Here is a 20,494-nt window from a genome sequence, read left to right on the forward strand (position 1 = left end):
CGCCCGGCCCGCCCCTGCGCGCATGCTCGCAGCGCCTCGGGCATGCGCCGGCCGCCGCGGCCCGGGGCGCGCACGGACACAGCGGGGCCGCCCCGCGGCCGGAGCGGAGCGGGAGCAGCCGCGGGCTGAGCCTCCGGAGCCGCGGGGAGTGCGGCTTGTCACGAGCCAAAGGATGGTCGTGACTCTTACACAGCTCCACGCCGCTCGCAGGGCTCCCCGCACAGCCTCGCAGCCGGCCCCGCAGGCTCGGGGGCATGGCAGTGCCACCCCCGCCGTGACACAAGGGACGTGCCGCCCCGGAGAATCTGTGACCCTGCGATGTATATAGTGATCTTCTAAAGCGGTGGATGTCAAGTACCTTCCAAAGCAAACTGATTAAGGGCCGCCACGCGGCTTGCAGTGTTAACACTGGTTTGGGCACTATGGATATGGAAGCAGGCAGCGTTTGAAAAGAGGCAGCATCTTGGATTAACTATGGAGGAAAGGGCTTTACGACAGTGGCCTCTAATAGAGGGGAAAGAAAGATTTTAAGCTCATAAGCCAGTGTTCAGACTTGAAGTAAAAAAAGTAAGAGGGCTCAGGTATACCCAAAATCTCAGTCCTTTTCCCTGTGCTAGTGGAATTAACTAATAGGCACTGCGCAAGCTTGACGCCTTAGTAACTGCAGCATTAGTTTATCTCCAGATTTTTCTTTACAATTCTAGCAACTCTCATGCTACTCCCACCCTACCCACAGGTAGCTGACCCAACAGGTCAGCTTACAGGCAACACCTTACAGGCAAAAAGAGAGCTCTTACATTTCTTCTAGGGAGTACTAATATCTTAGATGATATCAAAATGATTCAGAAAAAACTGCTTAATATAAGGTTTAAAATAAAAAGAAATTATACCAGACATTAATCTTCATATATATATATATATATATAAAGAGAGAGAGAGAGAGACTGAAGACTCCAGTATTTTTTATAACAAGGCAAGCAAATAAAACCCACACCCTGGAAACACAGATAGTGGTGAATTTTACAGCATTAATTCAGATTTGCACTTTTTAATGGTTTAGAGGAAAAAGTAGATCCATGACAAAAGAGTTTCAATAGCATGCCAAAGTATACACAATTTGAACTAAACAGCTCTGGGTATCTACAGTATTTGAGAACAAAAGGAGCCTGAATTAAGAAAGGCGTATGAACAGATTCAGAGTATTTTTTGCTTGTTAGGGATAGGCAGGAAGGAAGGAAACAAACATGCAGCAATATGACAGTGTTCTCACTGAATTCTGTTCAGTCTGTTTCCATCATTTTAGCAACTACAATAACAAATGGATCAGACAGTCAAAAAGAAAATGGGGAGGGGGAAGTACAATATTACAAGAGATAAATAACCAGGCTAAAAATATGTTTATTGTACATTTGTTCCCTCGTCTCAGAAAGAGCAGGCAGCTTTAGCTCCAGCACATAAAGCTCTTACTTTGGCATGCCTAGATCCTAGGGTATAATTCAGCAGCCAGGGACTTTTCTGGCTAAGCCCTGTTTTCCCTTGAAATGCTCTTGGCACTGAGGCTTGGAAGGAGAAACTGATAGATCTGGTTATTAGCTGTGCAACAGAGATGCTCAACAGATGTTTTCACAGGCAAACAAACTCATCTGCTCACAGACTGTTGGGAAAGATGAAACAGGAAAGCCTTATAAATATGATTGCTTGGCAAAACAATCTGAGAATATGAAACCTATAAGTGAAATAGAAACGAGATCTAGTTTTGATGTATGAGATTCCAAGCCAGTCAGTTACTGAACAACTGGAAAGAAAATGGCTGAGTGAGCTGAAGGGAAGATCCCTGTTGATTGAACAATGTCCTTGGCAAACAGAAGGGATGCTTCTGCAAGCTAAAGAGTCCAAGGATCAGAGACCCTGCCAGTTTGGCAGAGAAGAAAAAAAGGGGTCTAGAAAGCAGCTTTTAGGGTTTAAAATGTAACCACAGTATGGTAATGTAGTACTTCTAATAGACTCTATGTAGATTCTGTAAGACTTTTGTCTTTTACTGATTGGATGTTGTAAATTAGCATATTCAGTACAGAAAAAGATATAATATATTGTAACCAGAACTTAAGTGTCTCTCAAGCATGCTTTCAGTTGTGACTGGCAACTTTAAGCTGGCTCTTCTTACCCACGACCCAAGATTGCTGTAATTTCATCTATGCAATAAGATAGATGAAATTACAGCAATAATAAATAAATAATAATTAATAATGAATTAATTAATAAATAGCAGTTTTATTAAGAGCCACTTGGGAGTCCTGCATCTCTCATCTAGGCTCTTACAACAGACAAACGAGGACTTGGCCATAGTGCTCAACATCATACTGGGATGCCTCTTACAAAAAAGTGGCATGGAATAAAGCTGCTTGCAGCTTTGCACCATAGTCTGATTTATAACTACAGATGTCTCCTTGAGATTTTATGAGGCAAAATACAGGGAAAAAATCAGAATTTAGGAAAAACAGAGAAAAATTATATAGTGATAACACTGTCCATTACACTAACACTATGTATCTGACTGCACTGTGCTAAAGAGACACAACAGTGATTGTACTGCACCCATCAAGTACAAGGCTACTCCAATTCAAACCGCTCTCCTTCCTTATGCCCTTGTCTGTTTTCTGCTCTCCTGATCACACCTAAGTCGTGGCAGCCGATAGGTATCTGCCAAATAACCTCAGGGAGCTTGATGAGGAGGAAGAAATCCAGCTGCCTTGAGCAAACATGCAGGCAAGCCAACAGGCTGGCCCTCAGCTGCTGCTTTACACGTTTGTTTCAGTTCAGTATTTTACAAGATCCCAAAGCACCTCTAGACTTAAATGCAACCACCTATGCAAAAACACAGCTGTTCTCCCAAAAACCCCAGCACTTCTTAACACTGGTGATTTATGAAGTCCTTTGATGTGTTCAAAGTGAGGAAACCACGTCTCATATCTGTATGGTTTAGCAAACCACAAATTACGTAGTACTGAAAAACATTCCCAGGAGCATGGGCTACGAAGCACATTGATATCAAAGACAATAACAAAGAGGACGGTAGTAGACCAAACGAGAAACAAATGTAAACATGCACGGATGTCACCCACCTGCACTTCAACACACTTCAGCATTACTTTAAAAAGCTGAAAACAGTGTGCAGGATATACAAACTAAAATAAAAACCTGGATAAAGCATGTCGAGACTAAACACACGCCCCCGTCTTTTACTGCTGCTACAGTCGCCTGCACAGGCGGTTCATGGTAGCTGAAAAAGCATTTTGATAACGCGAAACAGCGAGGGAAAGGCTGGACAGCACGAGTGGCATCGGCCAGGAGCGCCTGCAGGGGGTGAGGCGAGGCAGGGATTCAAAGAGAGCAGCTGCTTTACCAGAGCGTGGAGACTTCGAGGCGGCATTGAGGAAGGAGGAGGAGGAGCAGAGGAAACAGGTGCAAAAGAGCGAATATGGAGTGGGAGTGGCTGGAAAGGGGGTGGAAGGAGAAGAAAGTCCTGGAGGTTGAGAGGTGAGGGCTGGGAAGATTGGAAAGGATACAGCGTGAGGGAGGGGCAGCGAATGGACGACGAGGGCAGGCAGCGGCGGCCGTAGGGTCTGAGGGTGGCCGGGAGCGGCGGGGTCCCCGGCGGCTTGGAGCGGGATGGGGCGGGAGCGCCCCCGGCCAATGAGGAGAATCCACGCTCCAGGAGCCGGGAGGAGGCGGTGGGGAGGAGGATCCACGCTCCGGGAACCGGGAGGAGGCGGCGGGGAGGAGGATCCACGCTCCGGGAACCGGGAGGAGGCGGCGGGGAGGAGGATCCACGCTCCGGGAACCGGGAGGAGGATCCACGCTCCGGGAACCGGGAGGCGGCGGCGGCGGGAGCTCCGGCAGGGCCCGGGCAGGCCCGCTCCCCGCGGCCGGAGCGCGGTACCGTAGCTGGTCACTGCCGCGGGGTTTGCTCACGGGCTGCCATTGCCTTGGTCTGTTTGTAGCTGGTGTCAATAAAAATAAGCTGTTGATGAAAGACTTGGTCTCTCTAATCTTTAACATCAGTTTTCCAAGTCAACCTGGCTTACGGTCTTATGAGAGATCTTTTCTTAATATCCTACGGAAAATTTCTTGTCATAGCGTCTCAAAAGAAGAATCGTCCTGCTCACTGAAAGGAGGACTATGTTAAAACTACTGAGGCAATCTGAAGCAATCCCATTTCCCCTTAATTAATTGTGTAAACAGAATGGCTTTGTTCTACATTGTCACCACTGTTTTCATACATAATTACTTACCACTACAATTTTTTTAAAATGATAAATTAATGCTAATTCTTATATTGAATATTTCCGTGACTTAGCTAACGATTAAGATGCAATTTATACAGCTGTTTCGTGAAGCTCATGGGTTGCTCACAAGGCAGCTGAGGTAAGAACTGTGTTGTGCTGCACGAAGTACTGTGGAAGCTGTGGTTGAAAAATGTTACAGTGTAATCTTCCTGGGTTTTTTGTCCTTTTCCTAAGAGAGGAAATTGTTTGGTGCAGACAGATAACCAACTGGAAGTCATGCCTTTCATTCAGCAGAGATTTGCTGTATGTTGATAGATTATATGATATCTGTGGGGAGGAAAAGAGCATCGCTCACTGAACTGAATTCCTGTCCAGATTACAAATGTCAGATTGGTAATAAAACCTGCTCTTTCACTGCTTAGCTATTTTTAGTAATTAGATCATGATTACAAACCAGAAATATTTTGATAATTGATCAAGTTACATAAAAACACTAATACTTCCACATAATGTTCTTAAATTGTCTAAATATATGTCTTGGTTTGGACAGACAGGTATCTGTCAGGGAAAATCGGAGTTTCACTTGGAATGGAGAATGTAAAAACCCTTCTTTCTAAATTATTAGAATTTTGCAATTAGGAGCTTTCAGGCAAAAAATACGGAAACAGAAGTAACAGTTTTTTACTAGGAATATTTTAAAAAATACAAATGCAGTAATACAAAAAAAAACAAGCAAGCAAACAAAGTCCTAGAAAACTCTGATGGAATCAGGAATATGACCTGACATCCTGTCAGCCAGGGTGTTGGAAGCAGTCTAAATAAGTCCTCCTGGAGTGACAGATGTGGTTCTGTTGGAGTAGAGAGGATCCTGTACACAGGATGTCATGGGTTGGCGCTGGCCAGATGCCAGTGCACCTATGTGTATATGTTTTTCTTAATAACTACAGTGGGATGTGATCAAGGACAGAGCAGAGCAGGCCCAAAACTTGAAAATAGAAAGAAAACTTTATTAAACTACATAAGAACAGAAAATAGAAAAGAAAAAAACCCCTAAACACACAGAAAGCAGAAATGAAAAACCTCCCAGAACATTTCCTCTCCTCCCCCATTTTCCACCCTTCCACACTTCAACTTTTAACACTTACACATTGCCTTCTATCTTACTTGCTTAAACCAAAACCCTGGTTTCCCAATCAAAGTCATCATCACTCAAAAAGAACTAATCTTCAATTCAGTAAGGGAGAGAGGAGTCTCTCTCGCACTATAGACCCCCTACAGGAAACACAGGTCCACCGTCCCGTGTTCCCATGTCACCCACGGCACTGCCCAGAGAAGTCTGCCATGGTGACACCCTCCTTTCCATGTCCAGTGCTTTCACCACCGTCCATGGACCAAAACTGCATATAGGGCTCTTTTAAGGATGCTTGGCCAAGTACTAAAAACCAGCCATCTTCTCATAGTAGGACAAGCAGTCCCCCCCCCATTTACCTCGCGGGCTGAGGGTTCCAAGAACAGAGATCTTCATCCCTCAAGACAGAGGTCACCACCACACCCTCTTCCTCTCTTCTCTGTTTGCTCCACTCCTACAGTGGCAAATCACTGCCACAAAAGTCTTTGGTTCTAGCCAAGTGCATTGTTGTAGTTAAGACTTCGGGGAGTCCCCGGGGAGGGTTCCCCAGGAGCCCCCCGGGTTCTATGTTCTTTGGTATTTGCATGCAGGCAGGCAAGGAGACTCCAGACGGCTGGTGAGGTGCTGATGAGATGAGGATTTATTTGGAGTTCGACGCCAGGAAGGCAGCATGGTCACTGAGGGAGAGGGGGAAGGAGGGGGAGAGAGGGAAGGGGAGAGGGAAGGGGAGAGGAGCAGAGTCTTCGGAAGCTTCAAGGGCAGAAAGAGGGCGCCTTCTCTGTTTGCACCCTTAACAGGCAGATTCAAAGTGGGTGCGGATAGATCTTCAGGCCAATGAGGTTACAGACACACGATACTGCAGGGGAGGTTACAGACTTGGGATAAACCATACGCTTTCCAGGGGTGAGCCAGAGCATACCATTTCAATAAAAATGCAATTCCACGGTGCATCTACCTAAATACAGTATTATTTATGTCCAGGAGGATTCAGGTTCAGTCTATGGCTAACATTATGCAAGAAAAGTTTAGCTCAAAAAGCCACTCCTCTTCATCTCTGCCAATCTGGGATTCTTTTCATCTTCCTTTATCATCTCAGTCCCAGGCTGTCTCTCTCTCTTCTCTTAAACTACTAGCCACGAGAATCAATGTCTGGAAAAAGTTTCCTTCTGCCTCAGGAAGAGTTAAAAGTCTCTGGCTCCCGGCAGGGCTGCAGGCTCCGCACGGCACTCCCCCACGCAGCTGGGCACTTTCTCCCTGGTGGGGGGATGGGGATGGGGACAGGGACAGGGACAGAAGGCACCTCCACAGTTCTCCACCCCTCCATCCTGGATGGGGCTGGCCCAGCTCCAGTTCCATTAACTCTCTTTCCCCCCCAGGGCACCGGCCTACCTCAGCCCGACCTCATGGTTTCCCTCCCCCACCCAGCCTTGTAAGCTGGGCAGGGGAGGAGGAGAGGATTCGTTCTCTTCTGAAACCGGAACCAAAAAGGAAATCCCTCTGGAAGTCCTTGCTTTTAACCCCTTGTGTTCTCAGAGGCGTATCCAACCTCTCAGTGGCTACTCCAGTTGCCAGCATACAACCTGACCACTGAGTGGTTTGCCCACAACTTTTTGGAAAACTCACTTCTCCCTCAAACCAGGACACAGGTTCAGTGGCGGTGAGCTGAGTCTGGTCTTCCTCTGAGAATCCAGTGGAAAAGAGGATGTCTGGGATCCCTGTTTCTCCATTTTTATGTGGGTAGGGAATGGTTGGCTCCTCCCCCACTGGGTGGAGCATCTCACAATGGGATGATGGAATGTGTCATGTCACTGGTGAGCCTTAATGGCCCATTAACAGAAGATATCCCTCCCAGAGGGTGGACAAAGTTGATGAATGAGATAAGAAACACCACCCCACCTGGTTTTAACAGCTGGTCTATTATCAGAAGGCATCCGTCCTCCTCCCCTCTGGAGTTACGAGAGATAAAGAAAAAAGAAACCATCTCTTTACTGCTTTCTACAGATGAAATAGAATACACGGGTTTTTTTGTTACATAACCCAAGACAACATAGCACAAGGCCATATGAGGAGACAAAGACACACTAGCATATGTTGTGACTATCAGTATTTATTTTATTTTAATGTTCTATTTTCTGTTCTTCGGAACACAATTTTCCTGAAAAAATATACATGACCATTGATAAACAGGTTTCTGAAAGTTTCTTTGAAGGCGTATTCACAAATACACTATATTTTACTCCTTTGCTACAAGTTGTTCAGTCCCAGAATAAAACTTAATCTTGAAAAATGTCACTAGTCTTAAAAACATGGATGGTAGGAGGTATCTGACCTTCTCCGGGGTTACCTGGTTGAGAATGGTGTTAGCTGGCATGGTGGATGGACAAGAACCATTTTCCTCGATAGAGGAAAAGACATTGCTATTTGTTAACTGCATTAACGACACTAAAATCTTTCTCAGGGTTTGAGAGCGGTCTGGATAAGCCGTATGTGAGGTGATGGTGATACTAGGATATTCATAAATAGTATGACATAGTCTTCCTAGTATTTTATCAAAAAAATTCAAGTTGTTGTGACACTTGTGGTGTTAGAATTGTATTAGTAGTATGCATATAAGGTGATGCTTAGTCAGCAGAAATCAGCATGTTTCCCCAAAGTTACTGTAAACTCTGTGTAGTATGCATATTTGATTGTTTGGGGTCTATGTCATAGACAGGTAGAAGAATTACAAAAGAAAGGCCTTAGGAAATCAGGCCTCACTCTGCTAAAGTTGCCAAAGCTGGCCTGTCATTTCTTCTAAGTGCAGCTAACAAGCGATTTACAAGTTCCCATGTGAAGCTGTTTTGAGAATGAGAAGTTCCTTTAACACAACAGTCTGTTGTGTTAATCTCAGGGTGAAAAACAAATGTACCTGTGTAAACAATAAGATTTGTCCCATGGGAACCCAAAAAGGAAAAATGTAAAGATCTAGAGAGAGAAAACTTGGTAGACATATACAATAGCCCTGAGTTTTACAGTATTGCTGACCAATTAGGTTTAACACAATGCCTTCTGATATTTCCTATAAATATGAACTTTGTGAATAAAGAATTGGCTTTCTGCATGAAGAAAATGGAGTCTTGGCTGATTTATTCCAACATATAAGAAATTCTGAGTTTTCTTGAGTTTTCTTGTAAGTTATTCCCATGATGTTCCAGCAGGCCAAACAGATTATAAGGAACTCTTGGCAAATTGGTATGAAGGTTTTGCTTTATAAGAATATTATTTTGATTTTAATAATAAAGAACATGAACACCATATATTGCTGACGGATTTTTAAAATTTATCTTATCATGCTTGTTCCTTTCTGTAACAACTGGAATATGATTGGTGAGAGCAGAACCTTGCAAAAATAAGAACTGGTTATTAAGCTTTATCTAATCAAAGGGTAATCTTCTGTTAATGGGCTATTAAGGCTCACCAGTGACATGACACATTCCATCATCCCATTGTGAGATGCTCCACCCAGTGGGGGAGGAGCCAACCATTGCTACCAAGATAAAAACTGAGCTATAGGAACACCAAGCATCCTCTTTTCCACTGGATTCTCAGAGGAAGACGGGACTCATCTCACTGTCACTTCAGGATCATTGTTACTCCAGCAGAACCACATGTGTCATCATCGCTACTCCAACAGAATCACATCTGTCACTCCAGGAGGAGTCATTTGGGCTGCTTCCAACAGCCTGGCCAACAGTGTCAGGTCGTATTTCCTCACTCTGTCACGGTTTTCTAGGACTTTAGTTTGTTTGCTTGCTTGTTATTTGTTTGTTTGTTTGTTTGTTTTTGTATTACTGCATTTGCATTTTTTTTAATATTCCTAGTAAAGAACTGTTACTCCTATTCCCATATTTTTTGCTTGAAAGCTCCTAACTGCAAAATTATAATAATTTGGAGGGAGGAAGCTTTACATTCTCCATTCCAAGGGAAACACTGATTTTCCCTGACAGATACCTGTCTTTCCAAACCAAGACAATTCATTTCAGCCTAAATGTCCTTTTTCTGTCTTCTAGTGATATGTGCTATTTTTATTTTTCCAATTATATGAGAAAGAAACTGTTTCTTCCAGCCAATGAAGTAACAAGAAAGAAAAGTGATTTCAGTCCATTTCACTTTAACTAACCAATATGAATGTAAATGAACAAAAATTGGTTTATTCCATGTCAATCTGAAATATAATATTTAATTTTGAAGTCCTTGTAAAAAAAATAAAGAGAAACTATGAGGGCAGACTTCTTTCATTTCAGAGACCAGTAGTTCAGGTGCTTCCCAGGAGGGTAGAAAAGTTGATTTCACTTAGAGCTTCTGACTGGAGGACTAGAGCCAGTGGCTCCCATGGGAACTCTAACCACTGAGCTCTGCTAGCTCTGCAGTGAATGCTTTTTCTGCTGCTGTCACTGCTGTTGTTCTGCAGTGGACTTGATCTCTCCGCTGTTTGCACTTCTCAAACTGAAGCTGTCATCCTTCTGTCTGCCAGGTTCTCCACCTGATGATCTCAGTTTCCTAGGGTTTTTTGGGGAAGCTTGTGGAGTTGACTGTTTTGCCTTTGACTCATTTTTAAATTGTGGTCTTTTGGCTTCTGATTTTTGTTCATTCATTCCCCCCCCCCCCCCCCCCCGCCAATAAAACCCCCAAAACATACATCTGACTTCCAAACAGACTGTAGTATGAAAGTTTTCTGCATTGGTAAGAAAATGCTCCTAAGCCAGTAGGCCAGGGGCTCCTCAAGGGCCAGAGTGATTTTCTGAGCTCAAGATCATTTCTAAACAACATCAATTTAACCTTTGCAGAAGACTGTACTTTAATCTAGAGAAAAATACTTAGGACAATTTAGGCTGACATGTATGGAAAACCTAATAATAGAGACATAAAACAGGACATAGCCATAAATTTGGACAAATAAAAATAGGACAATCTTTTCTTAGCATTTTCAGCAGTACAGACACCATTAGCAGAATAAGAGCACTTTTATGCCCTATTAACAGATACTGTGGTGCAAAAGAGCTTTCCAGTGAAAAGCTTCATCTTTAAGTCTGCATTAGCATATCCCTTTTCTTTTCTCTTTTCTCTGCTATGCTTTCATATGCAAGAATCCATTTTCTTCACCTCTTAAATTTAGGGAGAATAACTATTTCAGATTAATAGGCCAGCAAAGCAATGAAAAAAATAAGAATTTCAAGCCTTTGTTTATTGATATGAGAAAGTTCCTAGAAAGAGTCTTATCCAGTTGTACTGCAGGAACACATTGAGAAAACTTAACGTGAGACTGCAACAAGGTATGTGACAGATTTCTCATCATGCCAGGCCTACTGCCAGCAGGGAAATGTCAGGACCTTAGGAAATAATAAGAAATCAATATTTTATCTTGAATATATATATAGCTTGACTAGCACTTCTAAAATCACACTGGTGTTTTAAAATAAACACACTGTCTTTTGTGCTGTTGTGCTTCAGGAATGTTATTCTCCAGTTTAGTACTCCTGCCAAAACCACACTGCTGCTTCCCCCTCCCCACCCCTCCAATTGGAGGCACAAAAGGCAAGGCTCACAGGTTGAGATAAGAACAATTTACTGGAAACAACGAGATAAGAAAACCAGCAGTAAGAGCAACAATATAAACAACAGAGGTGTATAAAAGAGGGAGTGATTCATCTCCAGAAATGCTCACATGGACCCCTTGACAAATAAACAATGGTGGAGGGATTCCCCCTGCCACGTTTACTCCACTGACCCTGGCAACGACCTGAGCTGGTATTGAATAGTCCTGACCATGTCCCCTCCCGGCTACTGCAAAAAATTAAACTGTGCTGGCTGAAACCAGGGCAGTCTTTAGTGTTGATTACTACTGTCTGTGCTGTGCCTGCCAGGGAGATAATATTCGAGTTGAAGCTGCATTTCTTGTTTGTAGTGGAAAAATCAAACTTGCACACTAAAGGTGAAGGCACTGTGAGGTGCTGTGACTGTAAGAAAAAGAAGAAACTTCTCATAAATTACGAATAGACTTGACATACTTTTGAATTGTGAAAAAGCTCTTCAAAATATTTATTAAATACAAGCTTAAAAGTAACTGTTTTCTTCAGGGTGCACAATATGGAGGAGCAGCCAGCCAGTGGGACATGGAGGTGAGGAGTCTGAGGGGTAGGGTAGCCTTTCTCTCCCATCATGTCTGAGTTCTGTAGCCTATCCCTCTGCTGTCCTTAGCACTCTCCTGATCAGATTTATGAAAAAACCCCTTCTCTTACTTGATTGTAAACTTACAATTAATTCTGGGTTTGTTATTCAGTGCTACATTCTCCCAATATGTAAAACCACACAAAACTCAGTATTTGCCTTTGAGAAATTGTACTTTAGGCATAAGATAATCTTGAGGGAAAAAATGAGGGCACAAACAAAGGAGGGGAGAGAGGGTGTAGGAAGGTCATTTTGATTTTCAGACCATTAGATTTTGTTCAAGATTTTGGCCATGGATGGGATTCATCTCAGTATACTTTAGTTGCTTAAAACACAGGCATCTGTCCTAAACTAAGGAGCTGGGCTGTCCATAACCAAAGGAAAGCAACCCATACCTCCAAAAGGGGATTTATCCCTTTAGGGTGTCTAAAGAAGGTGATGGGATGAACTCTGTAGGATTCCCTGTCTTTCTCCATTGACATGAAGGAAGACCAAGTGATTTGTTTAGATTAAATACTTACTTTTCACACAGCAAGAATAAACCTAGGCTGAAATTATTTTATTTGTTATTGAAAATTTAAAGTGGTGGCTCTACTCCTGCCCCTTCCCTCACTGCTGGTTGGTGTCTGTGAAGGGAATATACACTGCAATTCCCATCCTTTGTGTGTACTGAGGAGATGCCTTGGGCCTAAGCAATGACAACCCTCAGACCTGTGGTGACTTGAAAAATCACACACCAGTGCTATCTACCCTCCAGCCAGCATGGGACGAGTGATGCATTATAAATCCAGATCCTTTACCAGTGCAGAGATTAAAGAAGCAAGAAAGAAGTTTCTTAATCCCTGCCTCAAGCAGTTCAAAACCTCCTTCTTGCTTGGGGTCCTACATAAATCAGAACACAGGACTGCCTGTATTCTCCAAATAAATCTTCCTTGATATTTACTTCTCACATAACTTCTCTGTAACAAATTCTGAATTCCCCAAGATATATGCTAATAAAATGTCAACTATTTTATAATTTAGTAGCATCATAGTAATAATACTTTCTTCAGTTGTATGTGTCTCTTTCAGGCAACATTTGTCATACTGCTTACATATAAAAATAAAATTAATATCTTAATATATCATTTAGTCTTTTTCCTAATACCACAACCCACTAAGTATAAACCATCTGTACAATAATTAATCATGCATGAGTACAAACCAAATGCAGATTAAATCAGCCTGAAAAAAAGTCTCTCACAAATAATTTCCACATGCATTTGAGGAAAATAATTTTTAAAAAATTAAGTATAATAATTATTTCTGCTAGAGTTAACAAGCATAATAATGGCAAAGGACACTTAGTGCTGAGCATTGCAATAGGATTAAAGAACACACCTTTCTCTTTTTTTCTGGAAGAATAGAAACAACCAAAAGAAAAGGCAGTGATTAATTTATAAAACATATTTTGCTCATATAGAAAACCTTCTGTTTAAGGATGTGTGATGGTACTTGACAGACTATAATGAATTAAGCCTTACAGTAAGAGGAGGACTGATAACAGGTCAGTTTTTGATTTGTTAACAAACGTCACTTCTAAAATTGTGTATCAAGGCAACCTGCCACTGTGAAAACTGGAATCATAGTGCCACAGGTTTCAACAAAGACACCAGAAAACAGTGGCCAGTTCTGCACAAGAGCTGTTGAACACAATTTCAGAGCTGCTCCATCACCCTGTTGCCTGCACCCCACACATCAATCCCTGCCCTGTGCTTGCTGCTGGGGAGAGTCACAGGCAAAACTTGTGCTGAAATGCAAAGCCATGACTAAAGTTGCCCTTTGTCTTCAGCTTTAAATTCAGAAAAACCTAATGTTCACACTGATGATCCAAAGTTTGAACTATTTTAAGTTTGGCTCAATATGTCCACACAAGTGCAATCACAGCTGCTGGCAGGCATGTTTACAGTCCCTCAGAACCCCTCACAGACCATTCACACTCCCGCTGTGAGGAGTTATTATTTTTAGCCCATGCTCAGATAATCCAGATCCACTTAACTTCTGATGTTAACTAGCTAGAAAGACTTTGATGTTTGGTTTCAAACCAGACCAACTGAACAGATGTTTAATTAAACAACAAAGTGTTATTTGCCAGCACTTTAAGAATCCCAGCCTTCTGTTTTCAGTTGCATGAACTTTTTCTGCCATGAACTTAACCTGTCACAATCGTCTTTCAATGAATATATTTGCTGATGCCAGAAGCAGAAAGAGTTCACAAATCAAGCTTTTGACAGGTTGCAGGCTGGGTCTCATTCTCACCTACACCTTGGTGCCTCAGGGGACATGCTGTCTTCTCCAGCTGAAGTGCACAGGTATGCCTTTGCTTGCTTCCCTCACTCAGCTCTGTTCATTCCCAGCTGCGACACTTAGCTGCCTGGAACCCAGGTAAGACCTCTTCAGCATTTAATTTTCCTATTAAGCATGGAACCAAAGTATGCTGGGATTTTTCTGGTCCTTATTTCTCTGTTAAAGGGAGTCAGGTTTAGAGAGTATCTCTGGTATCATGTCACAGTGTTAGGGTAGGAATTGGTGCTGTTGCAGTTGTTGCAGCTTAAATCATCCCTGAGTCTGTCCATTATTCTGACAGAGTATAAAATTTAAAGTCCAACACAGGAGCAAAATCTTCACTCAATTTTGCCTCAGACAGTGGATCTATGGCCAGGTCTCTCTGTAGCCAGGGAGCCAGGCACAACTGCATGGGTGCTCACCAGCATCATCTCCCTGTCACATGCCAGGCTCTCTGTGTTGTGGCAGGTGACAGCAGCTGCAGCAGCAGGAAAGCCTGGTGACCCTTGCTAGCTTTCCCTGCCTGTGGTTGCTGAAGTACTCAGCTAGGTACTGCCGTTGTGTCATGCTGTGTGCACCAAGCCCACATGGAGCCTGTAATATCTGGAGTGTTTTGTTTATGTTGCCACTGCTCTGGGGGTGTAATTCATTTAAGCTCACTCAGTACAGTGAGAGCTGTGTGAAGGTGAGGAACAAGAACACAGCTGGGAAGTGGTGCTTGTGGCATGCTCATACAGGGATGCCCCAGCAGCTGGAACTGTTTCAGGGCACACCAGCCTCACTGGTTCCTACAGGTGGAGAAAGAGGTGGAAGATGAAAAGACAGGGGCAGGTTTGGTTTGGGAGTTCTACTTGGTGGCAGGATGCTGGATTGTCTTTTATACCTGTGGCTACCTTCTGTTTTTCCAACAGAAGTTTTGTGTTGGCAAGTTTCACCTTCCTCCAGGTAAATAGGAAGAGGAAGGATGCCACAGTGCCACAATCAACCTCTCTTGGACTCACGCTGAGGTTCCCCTGTACAAGTTTTTTGCACTGATGCTGACATTACCTGGTTTTCTTCACTACAGCTTAAGATGCACTTATGTCTCTGACAAAATTCATAGCAGCTGACATCAGGCATTTCTCAGTGGCATCTTCATTAGGACCTCTATGTTTTAAGTTAATGAAAACAAAGAATCTGCAGAGAAAGGGCTAGATCTCTGCAAACAGCCCTGCTGAATCCACTTAGAATTAAGTTGGGGTTTTTTTTGACTACTACAGTATTTTAGCTGATAGCATTCTGGTTATATTTTACACTAAGTATGAGTATGTTTTCACTGTCTTCTCTGAATGCCTTTGTGAAGTGCTCCTCTGCTTTCATCCCAGTTTCAGTGCTGAAATTTCCATCATGAGATTTTTTTCTCTACAGCTAATTCAAAGCCAGGGTTTCCTTTTAGTCTTTATATTTTTATCACGTCACTGTCACTTTACCAAAGGCTGGTTCTGGGTACACCTGTGTGCCCTGGTGAGAGAGAGCACCAAGTGATGGACCAGTTTTTCTCTTGCAGCAGTACCAGTCAGAGTTTGATGGGGAAGCATGAGGCTGGGGCTGGCCATCCTGTTACACCTCAGTAAGTACAGATGATACAGTAACTCAGGCCAGTTTTGAAATATTATCATGTGATTTACATACCTCTCCAAGATTTTGTTAAAGCACTTCTTTTAAGAAAATGCTATCAAGAAACACTTGACACTGAATCCTTATTCCCCACTCTCCTGCCAGTGAGGGACCTACCAGTGATATGAAACAGTTAAGTACAAAGAAAATATACATGTTATAATTGAGTCTGATTCAGGTCCTGAAAGGGACAATCAAAATCTGCTAATGAATAGTGAGCATGGATTTGTATAACTGAAAAGAGCAGGCTAACTAAACATAGGCCCTGCTTTACACCTAAAGAGTCAAGTGTCACTCATCTGAATTATAGCCTGAGCCATAGACTGAAATCTGGCTATAAAATGCTGTATTTTTACTGTTGCAGTTGTATTTCTAGTGTTCTTTGGGATCTTCAAGTATCAGTTGTTGGGGTTTTTTAACTGCACCTTCTCTAACAAGTTGAGCCAAGTAAAGCTGAATAGATATAGCCTCCAAGGTACCCATTCCTTTTTGGAGTTTCAGGACAGAACTTGTTGAAAAGGAAAAGCCCTGTAAGGGAAGACTTAATATAATTGAGAAGATACAGAAAGTTGTTTCAGGCAAAACAAACAAAAAGTCCTGCAATTATTCAGAGAATTCAGAATTATTCTGTTTATTAATGACCACTTCATGGGGTCTGAGAGGGTTTTGACACTGGACAAGGGATTCATTGCAAATTAAAAGAAAATCTGAGGGACCCCTGATGTCAATCCTTGTCTCAATCCTGGTCTCATTTCCACCATTATAACTTGGAAATCAACAGAAATGAGTGGAATTAATTCAAACCTGTCTCTGTTTACAGAGTCAATTGAAATGCTCACTGTTCTTTTGTAGGACTGCTGGCAATGGGTATTGCCAGGAGGGCAGGAAGGGCATAATAAAGGGCAGGACGCATAATAAATTATTGCTCATGGGTGATTGGCATTCTTACTGAAAAATAATGTGCTGAAAATTTAAGTTGTAGCATAGATTTGCAATATGCGAGCTATATTTTTATGATTATTGTGCAACAGGTGTGTTCATTACTGAAGTTATTTAAAAAATGTATAACTAAGGACAAAAGGGGTACAGGCACAGGACAACTGAGTTTTCTTCTTGTGTTGGGATTTAACTGATTTTGTCTGGAGAATACTGCTGGCTATACAAAACAATATAATCTTTCTTTGATTTTCTTTTATGCCCAGTGCTGATAAGACCCCAACATGCACAGCATGACTGTGATGCTGGCTCCTGCCACCCAGCCCTTGGGGACCTTCTCCAGGGCCGCAGCAAGCAGCTGACAGCCTCGTCAACCTGTGGGATGAACAGCCCTCAGAAGTACTGCATTATAGGCTACCTGGAGGTTGGTTTGCTCCTTCTTGTGTAATAAACTGAACTCTTCTTACTAACCATATTCTACTCTATACAGGGAATTTGCCCAGACTAGGAAGTTCCTGTGGGAGTTGTCTGAATAATTACCAGACAGTGTGACACTAAGTCTGCTGGAAGGCTGTGCCTCACTGCAGCACATATGGAGGGTTTGGCAGCAAACAGCCTCCACAGTGATGTGCATCTTCTCAAGGGGGAGAAACACCCCTGAGATGCACAGAAACTGAGCACAGGGATTTCTGAAGGAGCTTTGCTCCACAGTTCCTCTTCCCACTCAGGCCCCAGAGGTGAAACCCACTGTCTGTGTGTGGGAGTGCAGGGGGAGTGGGGTCCCACAGGCTGCAGGACCTTCTCCAGAGGACATGTCCATATGGTGCTGAGACCCAAGGCAGACTGTTAAGGGATTCACACCATACTCTCCTCTCTTTTGGTCTGAAATGAGACCAGTGTTGCTGAAAGCAGAAAGCTGCCTCTGAAAGGGAAGACCTAATGCTGTGGTCCAGGCTTTGGCCATATGGGTGAGTCAGCAGATCCAAAATGTGTCTGACCAGAGGGGTACCTCTCACTCCCTGCAGTGATGAGGGGGAACCACTGGGTATATGGAAGGTGTGCAGAAATGAAGATTCCCCTGTTCTACATCCTGGAGGACTTGGCCCCACTGAGCTAATAAAATGTCACAAATAGAAATATTTTCACTAAATAACAGGCTAGGCTGAAGAGGAAGTTAAAAACCAGATTAATTTATAATCAATTAAAAATAATTACAGTTTATGACCTCCAGCTTAATGTTGTGACACATTTGCAGAGTAAAGTATGGACATGGAACCAAGCACTGCTCCAAGTTGCACATTGTATCCACAGTTTTCTGCAAAATGTAAATATCTCTTCCCTTTGCTGAAACAGCCTGAATCATCTTTCTGGCCCTAAAGCTGGATGATTGCCTTTTATTCTTGCTTTTTAGGAGGCAATCAAAGAGCAATAAAAAAAATAATATTTTCATTTGGCTGTACTTATCCTTTGAATTGTGTAAATACAGACTCCTGAAAAGGAGCAGCTCTTCTGCAATAATCCCTGTGATTTAATGCTGCTTCAAAGTATCTTGATCCCTGGTAGCTGTCTCCTGAAAAGGGTGAAAACTACAAACTCTGCTGCTTTGCAGAGCTTGAGAGACAGAGCTGCTCTGGCAATGTGTCCTGTTCCATCAGCTTGCCTAGAAACTGTTGTCACCTACAGTGCATCAGAGTCCCACTTCATCTTCAATTTGCTTTCTCACCAGCACATTTTGAATGCTTTGTTGGAGGCAGACCAGGAAATTTTGCATCTTGCATCTTGTAAACCTAAGTTCTTCCTCTCCCAGTTCCCCTCTTGATGACCTGTGTCAGGTTTCATAAGAGCAAACTTTACTCATGAAAGTGGGTATTAGTCAACGTGGCAAGCTACCAAAAGACAGGATTTAGCTGGGATTCAGATGGGGAAAAAAGAGAATTCAACTGCTTTGTATTTGGAAAGAAGCACTACAAATAATTTTTAGTCTCTCATATGTCTTATTGTTCTTAAAATGTAGGTTAAGTGGGTTTTAGCTCAGTGATTGGATTTACTACTTACACATGTTTTGAAAGGAAAAGACAGGACACTTGGTGTCGAGGAGAGTATAAAGCTGCACAACTCACAGGCAAATGGGATATGCCAGACATGCACATGCACATGCTTGCCCTTTGGAGCAGATTTTTATGGAGCAGCCTTAAACATAAGTGTCATATTGTATATCTATATAAACCAGGGTGTGAGTGTCCATGGTCCTTCCAACTGCTTCAACAGTCTGAGCTCTCCTTACCAGAGCTCTGTGAAATGAGATGACAGAGTATTTTTTAAATTTCTCTCTCATCTTCTAAAATGTGCATTCATACACTTGTCAAGTCTAGTATAGAATGACTGAATACAATACATATTTACCAGGTTTAAAATACGTGAGTTATACCATACCTGTAAATCTGTAACACTTCATTTATTTAAATGCAAATAAATGAGGTGAATTTCATAATGCAAAAACCTTAAAACCATTCACAATTCTTCTCTGTGGATTCTGAGTGTGCTAAGTGGGGTGCCTTTCCACCCATCTCCTTCTGGGTCATTTCCAGCCTCCCAGCCATGGCACTGAACTCATACCTCCTCCTTCAGCTGCCTTTGGGGTGCTGTGTCATCCCCTCTTCCTCCTGCCACTGTCCCCACCACCAGGTGCACAGCTTGGGCATCACCTTCTGCTGTGGCTTATTCCCACATCCTCACACTAAGGCTTTGCCCAAATCTCCTGGAGTCAGTCTGCACAGTGTGTCCACCCCTGCCCACCCTGCTGAATGTTTCCCCGGGACCCTGCTGGCTGTGATGGCTGCTCAGGGTCTCCCCATGGCTCAGCACAGGTCATCTCCCAGCCCAGCATGTTAACCTTGTCACCTCTTCTTGGTCTCCTGCTCAATCCCCACCTTATCACCCTAAACAGGAACTCCTTGCCCTCACTGTCAAAGTCTCTCATTCAGAACTGAGATATTGGTTAATCATTACTACCCTCATCTTCTGCTTGTAACATTTTCAAACAAGACCCTTGTATCCTATTGATATCCTGATTTTACTTCATTGCACTGGTTTTAAACTTCCCCATTTTCCCTATGCTTCCAAAGACACTGACAGCAGTCAGTGGTGCCATCCCAAATCAAGTACTTACCTGGTACCTGGTCTTACTGAGATCCCTTCTCCACAACTGAAAAAGTGTAATTTTTATAAAGTGCCTGGGGAAGACCATGACCAGCACTTACTATGCTTCCCGCATATGATGGTTCTCTTGGGTTTGTATATGAAAAGCTAGAGTGATTAAAAGCACAGGCATCCAAAGCAATAAGACAGCTTCAAGCCTTGCAAAGGCATAAATATATGTACATCCACCTAATTTTTAGTGAAGAATCCAAATTACGCTTTCATTCTGCTCATTTTGTTTTCTAGGCTGAAGAGAAGTGCTTTCTCTGTGATTCCAGATACCCATATAATCCTTATACCCAGCACAACAGTCACATGGTGGAAAATGTTATCACAACGTTTGAGCCTGAAAGGAAAAAGAAATGGTGGCAGTCAGAAAATGGTAAATATCTTAGAGAAAATATTACTGCAAAATGTTACTGTGAGACTTCTTTATGTAACTGGCTTTCACAAAGTCGCCTTCATGAAGAGATGAAAAAAACCTGCATCTGTTCTTTGATTAGGTAATACTGAATGATTTTAACCCATTTGTGTGTAGCAAGATAAGATTTCAGAAAGTCTGTTTTTCCATGCACGAGTTTTAAAATCAGCACCTCCAAGAGCTGACCAGAGGACCTGTGGCAATGCTGGGTTATACATGAAAGTCATATATTTTCTACAGGTTTTCTGCCCCATGAATTTTAGGGGAATTTTCATTTGGAGCAAATATACATTTGCCTACAGAAGTAATGTAAAGTTGGTGTGTAAAACACAAATA

The 20,494-nt window shown here is 42.7% G+C and overlaps 2 protein-coding genes across 3 annotated transcripts in view; one reads left to right on the plus strand and one right to left on the minus strand.

Annotated features, from left to right (window-relative positions):
* Positions 1-114: 114 nt before the first annotated feature.
* Positions 115-4,059, minus strand: LOC134550303 (actin nucleation-promoting factor WASL-like). 2 transcript variants are annotated; one of them, XM_063396862.1, is made up of 2 exons: positions 3,567-4,059; positions 115-335 (listed from the first exon to the last, which is right to left on the minus strand). In XM_063396862.1, coding segments are annotated over exons 1-2 (495 nt in total). In that variant the 3' UTR covers positions 115-333. The 2 variants fall into 2 exon arrangements, with proteins under 2 accessions (XP_063252932.1, XP_063252931.1); XM_063396861.1 differs by lacking the exon at positions 115-335 and adding an exon at positions 342-1,654 and having other exon boundaries at positions 3,404-4,059.
* An 11,463-nt stretch (positions 4,060-15,522) lies between these two features.
* LAMB4 (laminin subunit beta 4) overlaps positions 15,523-20,494 on the plus strand; it is a 40,988-nt gene continuing 36,016 nt past the window's right edge. Inside the window, exons 1-3 of the mRNA XM_063396864.1 lie at positions 15,523-15,556; positions 16,806-16,963; positions 19,984-20,119. Of these exons, the coding sequence (XP_063252934.1) occupies positions 15,523-15,556; positions 16,806-16,963; positions 19,984-20,119 (328 nt within the window). The remainder of the gene's footprint in view (positions 15,557-16,805; positions 16,964-19,983; positions 20,120-20,494) is intronic.

The sequence above is a fragment of the Prinia subflava genome, chromosome 4, assembly GCF_021018805.1.
Source record: "Prinia subflava isolate CZ2003 ecotype Zambia chromosome 4, Cam_Psub_1.2, whole genome shotgun sequence".
In the NCBI taxonomy this organism is placed as follows: domain Eukaryota; kingdom Metazoa; phylum Chordata; class Aves; order Passeriformes; family Cisticolidae; genus Prinia; species Prinia subflava.

Bases quoted from the DNA above. Each gene is read 5' to 3' on its own strand.
- LOC134550303 (XM_063396861.1), bottom strand. From the start codon at position 4,059: ATGTTAAAGATTAGAGAGACCAAGTCTTTCATCAACAGCTTATTTTTA.